Here is a 13266-nt window from a genome sequence, read left to right as displayed (position 1 = left end):
GATGTATCCATGTGGTCGATCTGCTCCTAAGCAGCTTCCATGGGCCCACTGCGCATATGAAGAGCATCTGAACCAAGGCTCATTCTTCCCAAATTCACTGCAAATGATATGCATTTTTCATCTGATTGTCTCTTAAGAATGTTTTATTGTATCTGAAATAAGAAATAAAAAATTACAACTTTGAAAAAGCAGACCCAAAATATTTTCTCACTCATCAAATTCATGATCAGACATCTCGGTATCATTCAGTTCATCGTCATCGATGATCCACTTTCAAAGACTTTTATTTTGGTAGCTTTTTTTTGGTTTGCATCTTTTTTCTTCTTCCATTATTTATTCTTCCCGCTGACTTTTTTAAATTTTTCCTTTCTTGTTCCGCAATATCTCAAGCTGCTCTTTATTAGGAGTGGACGTTAAAAGTTCCGGCCTCTGTTTCTTTCTTTTCATAACTTTTTTATCTTATGATAAATCACATTTTCCGTGAAACCCTGAGGGAAACCACCTAGGGATATATATTTCGGTTAATTGGGATTTTTGTTTTTAAATAGTTTGTTTCGGATCAAACAGATTTCGGAAAATCGCGATTGGGATAATCGGGATTGTACTGTATCTACTTTGGTACTCAGTGCTGACATTCGTTATTGAAAATGCAGTTTCTACCCTACTACGCCACTGCTTACGAAAACTGGAGTCGGCATATGCGGAAACCTTTTTGGTCCTCAATTTCAGGTCTTATGCTGCCTCCTGTTATTTTATACTCAAAGTGGGAAAGCAATGAAATGAGACTAAATCCCTGTTGGCACTACTATTGCAATATTGCATCCATAACGCAACAAAACACGTTTGATTTCTACATTTCAGCCAGTATAAACTTATCATTCTGTCCAATTTTATATTAAACAAAAGCTGGAACTCTGGAGCACAACACCAACACTTATAACTCACCGAATTTGACCGAATACCAAAATATAAAAATTTAACCGTTAATGATTGCAGAAATGCACGCCTACCGCCATCAAAGCATTCGAGTCTTCCGACCCTACCTACGCATGAAATCACCGTTTCTGTCGATAGGTGGCTCAGAAATGAACTTGAATCGCTAATATAATAACATAGAGAATTCTGAAAAAAGAAGAAAAGTAACTACAGACCTGTCATATGTCGGCATAACCTAGATTAAATTTTTATTCTAGATAAAAATCCAAACAATCGTTTTGAGGTTTTTTTCTTGATTTGATTAAAATGGTTAAAGACTCTACAAGAGATAGCTCTAAAAAAAGACGGAAAGTTGTTTCCAGCACCGACCCTGAAAATGAAGCCGATGTTTATAAGGTGCAGTAATTGAATTATTAATCATAACTGTTTATATCGAAATAAATTCATATTTCATTTTCTATACGAATTTATTAATATTGCAGAAAGCTGTCGATTTCGAGGAAAAAGAAGCTTTGGGCAGATCCGCTGACGATGATGCTGAACTATACATGGAAATAAGTCAGGATATCCGAAAACTTTTAACTGAAATATTTCAATTGAAAACTCAGAAACCTCCAGATGTATGTGTTTTAAAATAATAGAAAACTATTCTAAATTCTTTTTATTTCCTAGATGATGGAACAAGTAACTAAAAAATGCAGGGAGGCATGTGTTAAAGTGGCAATTTTAAAAAAATTGAATCGAATGGAAAAAGTGCGTGTTGTTAAAGCAAGGGAAATGTTATCAACAGAAAAACAAAAGGTTGATTCAATTAACTTACAATACCAAAATCTTCTATATGAAGCCAATCATTTGATTTCTGAGTTCAACAAATGTTTTCAGTTCAAGTAAGTTATATAAAATGTCATTCTAAAATCAGCTCCCAACATATATCTTTTAGATCTAAAGACGAAGATATTGAACTCATCGGCATAGAGGAATTCATGAAAGAAGCACCAGAAGCTACCACAAAAGAATTTAAAAATGTGAGTCCAAAGCTAATATGCCATAATAATGAATATTCACAAAAATTATATATGAATATCAATGAAGCGAAATATTTGAAAACTAGTTCATGAATTCATCAACTGAATATGGTTCCAATTCCAGTAGAAGAGAAAATAGATTCTTGAATCTCCTGAATTTCAGTTCTCTCCTAAGTGTTTATGGCAGTCTATAAGTATTTGATACTTCTATATTCTGCACTTTTTTCTGTAGAAAATAGATGTCTTTTGGGTAGAATATGCTCATGTTTTATGGATTCTAGGTTGAAAACTGATAAAGTTCTCTCTATTTTTATGAACGTTTTTTTTATTTCTTGGATAAACACGTAAATTATTATGAAGCTATATTGAATTAAATATTCAACATGAACAAACACAAAAATTTTTTAAAAGGTAGTGTTGTATTCTTGTATTTGTGTAACCTTCCAGTCTTGCATACTACTTTAGGGAGGGGGGGCCTGCTCCCTATAGCGTCACCACTATTTAAAACTTACTAAAGAACAAACAATCATATATGTAACCTTCGATTTCATAAAAGTATAATATTTAAATGATTAATATGATGCTTTACTATTTTCTTTATTCAGATTGAATTAATTTTTTTCTGATATAGATTTTTCCATTTCAGGTGGATGAAAATGATGAAAGTAAAAAACATGCTTTGAGACTGGCCAGATTAGAATATGAATTGGAACAAAGAAAAAACCTTGCCAAACTTTGCAAAACATTGGAGGAAGAAAAGAAGAAAATTGGTTTGGGTAAAACATGAAACAATAACTATTTCGAATGATTTTTTATACTCATTTCCCGAACATAGTGCTATGGGGAATTTCAAAGGATAAACTCATTGATGACGAATCCTTATTCATTATTATTAAAATCCATTTCTATCGGCAGTGTTGACTCTCAAAAATGGAATTCCTTAATCATGGCCGTCTGAAATTTTATATTCTTGATAACTTCGAAACTACCAATTTGATGGGGGTCAAATTTTGTATCTAGACATGAATAAAAATTTCAAGTTTCATGGGAAATTCCATGTTGGTCATGCAACAGAAATAAAGGATATCGTAAAAATACGCCTACTGTAAACTACTTTGCAAATTCCAAATTCCACTTTGAGAAGTCAAGAGAAAGTTATAAAGTAATAAGGCGCATGAGGCCCCTAGTTGTTATATAGCTTGTATTTGTTATAAAATAACAGTTTCTAGTTTTGTGCAAAATTTAAAATGAATCACGATATCAGATTCATAGGAAATTTGAGGAAAATATTGATAAAACCTAATATTTCAGAGACAACATATTTGACCAAGTTCAGATTTTACATGTAGATGTTTAATAACAATTTAAAGCTTTGTGGTCAATTTCATATTGATTGCGACCTCAAAACTAGAAAATTCAAGTAGAATATTGAATAATATTCATAATATATTATTGAAAACACATCTGACTAGGTTGAAATTTAGTTTGTATATGTAAAATCATCACTTGAAATTCATAACAGCATTAAGGTGGCTCCCATCATCAGAACCCCCATCTAGATAAACTAACCATGACTATAACTACAATGACATAATAAACAACATCTCCAAATGTAGAATAGGGGTATAAATGTTTGTGCACTCAGTGTCTCAGCTTCTGACACCAAGTCAGTGCTTTTCTCGTTTTTTTTTTTGTATGCATCCTAAGCATTTCAATACATACTTGATAAGAGAAATATTTTCAACTTCAGATATAATTGAACACAAAAAGAAATTGGATGGTTTGGCTCCAAAACTAGGTGCTGTTTTAGAAGTAACCAAACCTTTACAAGAATATCTTGATATACCTATTGACAAATTAAGGGCCGAGCACAAACTTGCTTATCTCTTACCAGAACCATTGTACCTTTTTTATGTCAATGTGGAAGGATTCAAAGAAGTATATGGTATGTATTTATGTTTAGTCCAAAATGATTTTGCTATTTTATGTTGTATGTTGTAGATCAATCTATTACAATTGCTATTGTTGGTGACCATGACGAAGCTACTCAATGGAAAGAACAACAAGCCTCAGCAAGATTGCAAGATGAGGAAGACACTGAGCCTGAGATTGAACAAGATTCTGAAGTAAATATTCTAGTTTGAATTATTTATGAAGTACTTGATGAATGGTACAGATGAAGATTTTCAATAAACATACAAGTAATATTTTTTCAGGAAGTTATAGAAGTGAAAAAACGAAGACATAGAAAATCAAGCAGTAAGCCACAAGACCCAAAGGAAGAAAAAAAACGAAAAGTATTACAGACCCACCCGTTATCAGTTGAAGTTACAATGAATATGAAACAGTCGCTATCGATCAAACTCAAATTGAACTACTATTATAACCTCAAAATAGTGACTATTAAGTCTGAAGTAATATTGCCAAATAATATAACAGGTAGCTTTTTCTTCAATCTTTATATTCACCTCTTTTCTTAGACTCTAAGAAATGAAATCTTTTCCATGTTAAAAATCACTGGTAGTATTCAAAATGGGCAATTTTTTTAAGGTAATACTGCCAAAGAAGTACTTATGGGAGAAACTCTATTGGGAGAACTTGTAGAAGGAGATACTGGATTAGAAAGTCCAAACTCAACTATGTCCCATCAGTTGAAGAAATTTTCATTAGGTCCATATGAAACATTAATACCAGACATTGGCTTCGCTTACGGTTGGGCACAAAAAGCATGTGGATTAGATTTTCTTAGTCAGCAAGTATGTATCAATTTAATTTGATTTTAAGTGTTAAAAAAAGACCTTTTCAGACCTCTAGGGAGCATAGCCAGAAATTGAGTATTCTCAATGTTGAATTTGTTATGAAAACATTACATAGTAAACTACAGTCTAGATATGCATTAGCACTTCAACTTGAATTGTTGGGTAGGTAAAAAAATTCAGTTTTTTAAATGTTTTTCGGCTTTTATAAATATTTTTGCTTACCTTACAAATTAACATCTTTTTCCAATATTGTCATTAAAAATATATCAGATGAAATTTTACTTTTTCCAGAAAAAAATCAAATACCCTGCATACCTGATAACCTTGAATTGCCCAAAAATATGATATCTAGTCTCACCAAATGGGTATCTAAGAGTTATCAGCAGTTTTGCCAATCCCCAGGAACATCTGCTCTGATTGAAGAAGAAATTGTTAAACCTAATGATATATTTTATTGTGCCACAATTACTAGAGATAATGGTTAGATTATAATAGATTTTACAGAACTTTGGATATTAATTTCACGTTTCTTTCAGCTTCAATGGAGTGTTTTATTGTTATCAAAAATGAATTTCCTCTTCAACCCCCTATTTTTTCTCTGACAATGAATTATGGTGGAAAAAAACATGCAGGAAATTCTGATGATATAAGGGTGAGCTTCAATAAAATACTCATTATTTAATTATTCAAACCATTTAATTACAAATAATCCCAGATATGTAACTTAATGCCTGAGGTCTGGTTTCACATTAAGGACTCAAAACTACCTAACCAAACAAAAAACTTAAGTAATTCTTACATACTAATTAACATAATATATGTGTAGTGCTTATGCTATTTTGTGTTTGACATTTTCTATTACATCACTTGAGTCAAGTTTGTTTAGGACTATTTCAACATTATAACAAATACATAACAAACAAATTATTTCAATAGACCCAAAACGAAAGCACCTTATAAACATCCACTTTATACATACTGGATTTCATCCAATTTTTTAAAATTTTCTAATTTTTATTGCACTACAACTGTCATTAATGAATTCAGCATTAAATTAAGCAGTCTTATAGCTACAATTTTGCACACTAAGCCCTCTCATAATTTTTGGTATTATTGTATGGTCTGTTTCTTGTATTGGTACTTTATTGGTATTGGTTGTTTATATTCAGTTAGTAATTCTTGTAATGATTCCAAACTTAACAATTGTTCCATGTTTAAAGGACAGTTTTCATCTTCAAGTGGCTTTTTGATTTCTATTTATCGGATATGCCAAATTTGTTGTCTAGGTCTCATAATCCCTTTGAGCTAGAAAATAATGAATGGCACATTTTCTGTCTAGATTTTTGAGAGAATTATTTTGGTGAAAACTGCAACCTCATAAATTCGTCTGTTTTCAAGCTATAAGAGAAAATTAGAAAATGGCGTGAAATGAAAAGTTCTCTAACTAACTAATTAACTTTTCTATTGTTTTAGATTTGGAATTAGTATAGTTATGTAGGATTTGGCAAGGCTTATTCGTTGAATGAGTAATTCTTTAAATTTCTTCTACATATTAACGACTTCTTGGTTTATAATTTTCAATTCCTACAATTTTCATTTTTGGATTAATCAGTTGTTCTTAAGTATTTCAAAATTGTGTTTAGCCCCCTGCTTAACTACATTTTCCATGATTACTACACATTCTTCTCCCATACATTTTATTATAATCTCATCATTATTCCTCTAATTTATTATCTTTGTTTGTATATTCTCTTCTATAATGTAGTACAAATTTCTTGGCACTCATTCTCTCTTCTATTCTAGTATTTCCAACTACAATTTTTTATATTCGCTTCTTTATTAGTTTTTTTTTTCTCTGTGTCAAGCACATCCTTCAATTAAGTGTGCTTATATACCAGTTTTGCATTGAGTTATTCAAGTTTCTCAGGTTTTCTGTATTCTTTTCATATATTGCCTTGATGTGAGGACTTTATTATTAATAATTTCACTTGAGATTTTTTTCCCTCAATTCTTCTTTCCTCTTAAGCTTTCGGTGTGCTATTAATTTTGTAACTTCATTTATTATTACCAAGGTGTTACTGATGTGTATTATATTAACTATTCTTTCCAAATCATTTGTGCCAAACATACTTTCACAAATTTAGCCAACTACAATTGAACATTCAGTTTAAGAATTGTATGTATAGTATTTTTCCTTTAGTTTGTCTGGAGACACCTTTTCCCTAATGCATTTTGTCAATATTGCCAATATATATTATTATTATTTTTTGTTTGTGTTATAGGATATGGAGAGAAGTTTGAATACTGTTTGGTCAGTAACTTATTCAGCAGCTGAGTGGATATTGGCTGCCCAAATAACACTTGCTTGTTGCTACTTGGACATTTATCTTGAAACAAAACATTCTGATGTTTTTCCACAAAATAGCATATTCTTTAGGAGTGTATGGTAACTAAAAATATAATATCCCTTATAAAAAAATCATTTTAACAAATTTTTTTTACAGTGCTAGAAATAGGAGAAAACCATTTCACTACCGAAAAATAGGTAGTGGTGTATATACACAATATTAATTAATAATATAGGTAAATATAAGATTTGAATAAAATGAAATGTAAATTTTAAAATGTGTATTTTTTCAATTCCTGTAAATAAGCTTTTTAGATACCTAATTTTTCCAATATTTGTTCATCTGGGAAGCTTGGTTGAGTACCCTTTCTTGTTACTGAATCTGCTGCCACCATGCATGCTTTTTCCACCATCTCTTCCATGGGTAGTTCATTCCTTCTCACAAGAAGATAGGCTAAGGCTCCAATGAATGCATCCCCTGCACCTGTTGAATCGACACACTCTACTGCTGGTGATTCAACGTAAAAAACATTTCCAGTTTGTTTTTCTGCAAATACGGCACCTTCGGCTCCTAAAGTTATTAAAACTCCTTTACAACCAAGAGAAATCAATCTAGAAGCGGCTATTTCTGCTTCCCTAAGAAAAATAAAAGAGCTCATTGTTATGTAGAAATTTTCAAGATTATGGTTACATTGTGTTAGTATTAAAAAATACTGACATACAATTAGAAGCTTTTACGCACTACTTCCAAACAGTATTCATGAGTTTCACATGTACTGGGTTTTTCACCATAATTTGACCCCTCTTTTAACTTTGTTACTAAAAGAGGTATAAAAAATGTTTTCTGCAAAAGTTTCACAAAATCGACTTTTGTTTTTTGAAATTATTTCACAAAATGAAATATATACAGAGTGGGCAACATATTTTATTGCAACTTGTCATATATCGTTGCCAACGAGATAACTCAAAAAAAGGCATTTTGAATTATTGCAGCCTAATGCTTGAAAACTGATTACTGAGCTTGACAGTTGGTTTTTAGAATTTGAAAATCTGTGGTACTCAGAATAAGAGAGATAGGCCAAACATATGTTATATATTTGAAATCAGGGGAATAAGAGTTAGTCAAATATAGAAAAATATAAAGGGTGTTCCATTTGAAAAAATGAAGTTGCAATCAATATGTTGCTCACTCTGTATATATTTCATTTTGTGAAATCGTTTTAAAAAACACCAGTCGATTTTGTGAAACTTGTCTAGAAAACATTTTTTGTACCTCTTTCAGTAACAAAGTTAATGGGGGGTCAATTTATTGTGAAAAACCTGATACTTGATGGAAATCTACTCAAACTAACTCAAAATTGAATGTTACTTGCTCCATTCCCAATTTTTGAGTGTTACAATGTCTGTAATTTTTGAATTTTGAGGTGGAAATCGTGTCAAACAATAAAAGTTTCTTTCATTATGGAATATAAAGCAGCAACAGTGGCGGGGTGCTCCATTCTATTTGGGAAAGAAATAGAAATCTAATATTTTTTTAGTGCTTGAGCACTACGTAATAAAAATATTTTCTGTCATACATTTTTTCCTGGGCGGATCCTAATTTTGATTTTTCAGTGTGTTTTTCTAAATATTAGTCACTTGGAATATCTGATATTAAAAATTGATGGTGAGTCCTATTGGAATCTACTTCTGGCTAAATATTATATATGCATAACTCTCAAACATATATCTGAAATAAACCTATGACATACCGATGCAAAAAGCAGCTTGCTAGGTATACACAATAACTTTTAAACAAAATTTAAAAAATTATAGACATTTGAGCAAAGTAGTAGCCTCCTATATTCCCTTCCCTTTGAAAATGTGAGTGTGCTAGACCATACAAGAATATTTTTGCCAACATTAAAAATGGACCTGAATAGGCCTTATTGAGCATAACAGAAATGAGGGTGACGGTTCAATTCTTATTCATTATTCAGACAAGGTATTTTTGAAAATGTTCATTTCCAATTATAAACAGAAATAGTTTCTCGCAGAATTATCAAGAAAATTTGCCCTGATCTCAAGGAGTACCTTAAACTTCAAAAGTGTATTGCTTTATTTTTTATTGAAATTGAATTATTGTTTACTGATTGAGAGACGGGAATGAATGAATAAATAAATTTGCTAGAAATAATATTCCGTGCATTAAGCATAGATTAGCTGGTGACATCTTAATGCGAGTAAGTACAATTTATGGTACCTAAGCATACTAGGAAATGTTGAAGGGAATCAATTGAGACTCTAAATTGATTGAAACAGAACCATCACACTAAATTTTAGAGTGATGGTTCTGTTTCATTCAGAGAAACGGACTGCTCCGCTTATTCAAAGCAATATATTGCAATGCTCTGTAGAATTGTTGTCAGGTGTGTGATATCTATGATTTTCAAAAATTATGGGCGCGTTCAGCAGACTCAGCAGTTGTCAATATTCTGTGAATTTCTGCTGAACGCATTCTAACAGTTTCTCATGCGGAGAGTATGCTAGGGAGCGGTCGCCATCTTAGGTAGTGAATTTATTTTATGCTACTTTTTGGTAACATTTGGAGTAACTGACAGTTGTGACAGAGATTTTAATACGAAATTTAAATTTCAAATATAGGAAATGTTACTCTGAATAAAATTCCCAAATATTGAAGAATAAAATAGTAACAATTCCAAAAGTACACCTGAAAATTAAAATCGATATTATAACAGAAAATTGTCCCTCGTCATAATAACACCATAATCATGTCTCTCATCATAATAAATTGAATTGAAATTGAAAACTAACATAACCTAAGGACCTACAGAACCTATTTTTGTCAAGAAGAGGAGCAAGCCGTCCAGCAGAGAATAATAACGTTACCAAACTGATACCTATCAGTAGCGGAGCTATTTACGCTACCGATTTTTCTGCTGAAAACGCCCAATAAAGTTTCTTCAAATTGACATATTAAACACAATAAAAATTATTTATCCTTTTGATTAACTTAAGACCTTCCCTACGTCAAGTAATCCTTATCATTAAGGATGAAAATATTCTTAAAGCAATTAAAGGATATAGGTATTGTCCTATAATCTTACATTTTGTTTGTTACAGGTAACTTTGTGAACTGGGAAGCTTCATGTTCATTTACACAAAAAATTGTAGGTAGTTCAAAAAGGGAAGGGTCATAATTTGCAGTATAAGGTGCCCCATTCAAAATAGAAACCTGAAAAAATTATGCAATAAAAGATTTTTAACTAATTTTTATACCCCCAACTCATGTTATTACAAAATATTAATTAGTTGATAATAAGCAACAAAGTTAAAAAAAGCTTTCCTAAATTCAGAAATATGAAATTAACTACATACTCACACCTTTGCACAACCTCATAGCTTTTACAGCAACATCTACTGAAGTTTCTAGTTGTAAAATTAACAACTTAGAAGATTTAATTGTTTCAGAAGCCTCTTCAACATCTTCAACACTCAGTCTTTTATTTGCACCAGCAATTATAACGATTTGATTTTCCCCACTCTCAGCAACACAAATTTGTGCGATACCTGTTGATTCACCTTCTGTTTTAAAGACATAACTTGTATCCACCTCATTTTTCATTAGATTAGATATGTATTTGTCTCCCCATGAGTCATTTCCAACCTTAAAAAGGCAAAAATATTGAAATGATATTTTTTGTTGTTTTTAGAATTAACTAACTCTTGCAATTAGTGTTGTAGAAACACCTAACTTTGCAGCAGCAACACATTGGTTTGCACCTTTTCCACCAAAATTCGTGACAAATTCTGTGCCATGAATAGTTTCCCCAGGGTCCGGAAGTCTTGGAGCATATCTAACAAACATACAGCATAATTTTTTTTTGCTTTCAAGTCAAAAATTATTAAAATAGTTTTGAATGAATACTTGCCCGACAAAATCTATCATACAAGATCCCACAACAACCACCTCATTGGAATTAAAATCATTGTCTCCTTCCATCATTTTCAAAAGTGAATTGAAATTTCGTTTCAATCAATTCTTCAATGATTGATCAAATTGAAATAATTTCAGGATATATATATATATATATATATAATCTTCTAACGATTATCAAGCCCTAACCTTGTGATTCATCTATTGATTTGTAATTTCAATATTATTCCTGTCCTTTTTTCAAAGTAAATTAAAATATTTCCTAGATAAGAAGGGAAACAATTATAGTACAAGTGCTAAAATACGAATAAACGAATATTATCCTCACGTGATAAATATTTCTACTCTAACATTCCAGTAAATCACAATAATTTAGATAAAACAACAATAATACAAATTAATTAGTGTCAATACATTTTTTGAATTATCAGACCATAGATTAACTAGTAGATTAGTTTGTCTGAACTCTGAGTCACACCATAGACCTATAATAACATCATAATTCATAGACAAGTATGTGAATAGGTCTATGGTCTATGCCTATGGTATTCGCAAAGTGACGACGATATTTAGTATTCTGTGGTGACGACTACCTCGGTAGTATCACAGACTAACTAGTAATCTGTGGTAGTATCACAGACTAATCTGTGGTAGTATGGTCGACTGGGAGGTTGGCTATGGTGCCGTGGGTACCGGGTTCGAATCCCGGCTAAGTCATGGATGTTGTGTATGTCTGGTGGTGGTTAATGTTAGTGATTGTTCAAGTCTTTGAGAAATAATAAAAAATGTATGTTGACATAAGAATGAATGCGAGTGTGAATTATAAATACAGTCCATTCAGGAATTATTGACATCGAAGTAGGCCATGAACGTCTAGTCGCGGCTTTATTTCTGGTTACAAAAATATTACTAAAAATTGCTATGGTTCATCATAGAAATAACCAGTTTAAATTATTTTCATCATTTTTGTATCCGAAAGATCCTGAATTTTCGAAATTATGATTATTACGAAGGGACGCATACAGTCATGATTCCATAAATTGATATTCAGATTATATAACGTAAAAATATAGTGAAATGCTATCTCATTTCAAGGAAATTCAATGAAGAGATATCTATTCATTTAAGAGTCGCCCATGAAAGATCCCATTGTAGATCATTAAAATATGCATATTATTATTCCTTTTCACCAAAGGCTCTTCAAAAATTGTTGCATTACTGATGGACACTGGATATACCAACCTGCTTGCAAAATTCTTATCAAATGACTCTTATGGATCATTTTAACTGTGGTATCTAAACTGGTGAAGAAAACAGAAAAAACTGGTTGATAAATTTAAATAGTGTAGCTTAGTGAATGGAAGAGCCGTATCATAATAAGACAGAAATAAAATTCAAAGAATCCATTTAGTATATGAAAAATTTTGACATCACAGTTGTACTGTAACTTTCAAAATTGGAACCAATTTATCAGCCGATGTGTAAATTACTTTCTAAAGTCACTATTTATTGAAACTGTTCATGACATGAATGATTGATTAAACTTGTATGAAAAATATAGGTACTATTTGTACTCGAGTTTTCTGTTTTTTATTGAAATGCTTTCATACTAGTTTCTATTAAATTACATAAATTATTTTGCCCATAACAGCTTTAACTCACTCACTAAAAGCATTTTTGCATGAAATTATTTTTAATTTGTGAATTTGTGAATTTTAAAATTTTATTGCATTCTATTATTATCTTCAAGGGGGTAAGAGATGAAGAAATTCTTGAAGTTACTCTTCTGAATATATTTTTCAATTAAATACTCAGTAAAAATTCTATAAAGCAATTGGAATTTATTAGATTTTTGGATTACTCATTGAAGACCAAAAAACAGATATAACAAAATACTTAATTTCAATATAGAATATAAATAAACTATAGATGCAATGCTAAGACTTTGTTTAGCAATCCAATTAAATAATTCTCTCTTCATAGATTTATATAATCCTCATGATCACCACTGTCAAAACAAAACATCCAGGTAAAAATCCATCAATCCAGCATTCAAAATAGCGCTCCTTCTACTTTTACCCTTGAATATACTTGAAAAACTTTTTGTTTTCTTTCTAGAATTCATTGTTGAATAAGACTGCCATTTTCAAATAATCAAGGTTCCTCTAGAATTTCACATTTTGTTGCAAATATTCTCTGTATTCACCATAATATGGTACTCAACTTTTTATCAATAAGAATTTTCCTCTTATTAACTGTTTT

At 31.1% G+C, this 13266-nt stretch overlaps 2 protein-coding genes across 3 annotated transcripts; one reads left to right on the top strand and one right to left on the bottom strand.

Moving 5' to 3' along the window:
* Positions 1-117: 117 nt before the first annotated feature.
* On the bottom strand, positions 118-11489 carry LOC123681938 (ribokinase-like). Of its 2 annotated transcripts, none has more exons than XM_045620316.1 (7): positions 11333-11489; positions 11000-11266; positions 10792-10924; positions 10450-10734; positions 10175-10302; positions 7387-7703; positions 118-152 (listed from the first exon to the last, which is right to left on the bottom strand). In XM_045620316.1, exons 2-7 carry the CDS (start codon positions 11071-11073, stop codon positions 133-135), a joined length of 957 nt encoding a protein of 318 aa, XP_045476272.1. In that variant the 5' UTR covers positions 11074-11266; positions 11333-11489; the 3' UTR covers positions 118-132. The 2 variants fall into 2 exon arrangements, with proteins under 2 accessions (XP_045476272.1, XP_045476274.1); XM_045620318.1 differs by lacking the exon at positions 118-152 and adding an exon at positions 7031-7170.
* Positions 1153-7345, top strand: LOC123681937 (THO complex subunit 5 homolog B). Its single transcript, XM_045620315.1, has 14 exons — positions 1153-1332; positions 1419-1556; positions 1609-1823; positions 1877-1961; positions 2608-2737; positions 3712-3906; positions 3963-4087; positions 4178-4400; positions 4512-4717; positions 4768-4882; positions 5012-5200; positions 5257-5372; positions 7003-7166; positions 7225-7345. Exons 1-14 carry the CDS (start codon positions 1243-1245, stop codon positions 7289-7291), a joined length of 2058 nt encoding a protein of 685 aa, XP_045476271.1. The 5' UTR covers positions 1153-1242; the 3' UTR covers positions 7292-7345.
* Positions 11490-13266: the final 1777 nt, after the last annotated feature.

The sequence above is a fragment of the Harmonia axyridis genome, chromosome 6 (genome assembly GCF_914767665.1).
Source record: "Harmonia axyridis chromosome 6, icHarAxyr1.1, whole genome shotgun sequence".
NCBI classification, from domain to species: Eukaryota; Metazoa; Arthropoda; class Insecta; order Coleoptera; family Coccinellidae; genus Harmonia; species Harmonia axyridis.
The sequence above is the reverse complement of the archived record's forward strand: the minus strand, read 5'-3'. Positions and strand labels throughout refer to the sequence as shown.

Bases quoted from the DNA above. Each gene is read 5' to 3' on its own strand.
- LOC123681938 (XM_045620316.1), bottom strand. From the start codon at position 11,073: ATGATGGAAGGAGACAATGATTTTAATTCCAATGAGGTGGTTGTTGTG. The intron at 10,303-10,449 runs GTGAGTATGTAG...TAATTTTTTCAG, and splicing joins CTATGAGGTTGTGCAAAGGT to GTTTCTATTTTGAATGGGGC. The intron at 153-7,386 runs GTATCTAAAAAG...TTCTTATTTCAG, and splicing joins ACAAATATTGGAAAAATTAG to ATACAATAAAACATTCTTAA.
- LOC123681937 (XM_045620315.1), top strand. From the start codon at position 1,243: ATGGTTAAAGACTCTACAAGAGATAGCTCTAAAAAAAGACGGAAAGTT. The intron at 4,088-4,177 runs GTAAATATTCTA...ATATTTTTTCAG, and splicing joins AGATTGAACAAGATTCTGAA to GAAGTTATAGAAGTGAAAAA. The intron at 5,201-5,256 runs GTTAGATTATAA...CGTTTCTTTCAG, and splicing joins CACAATTACTAGAGATAATG to CTTCAATGGAGTGTTTTATT.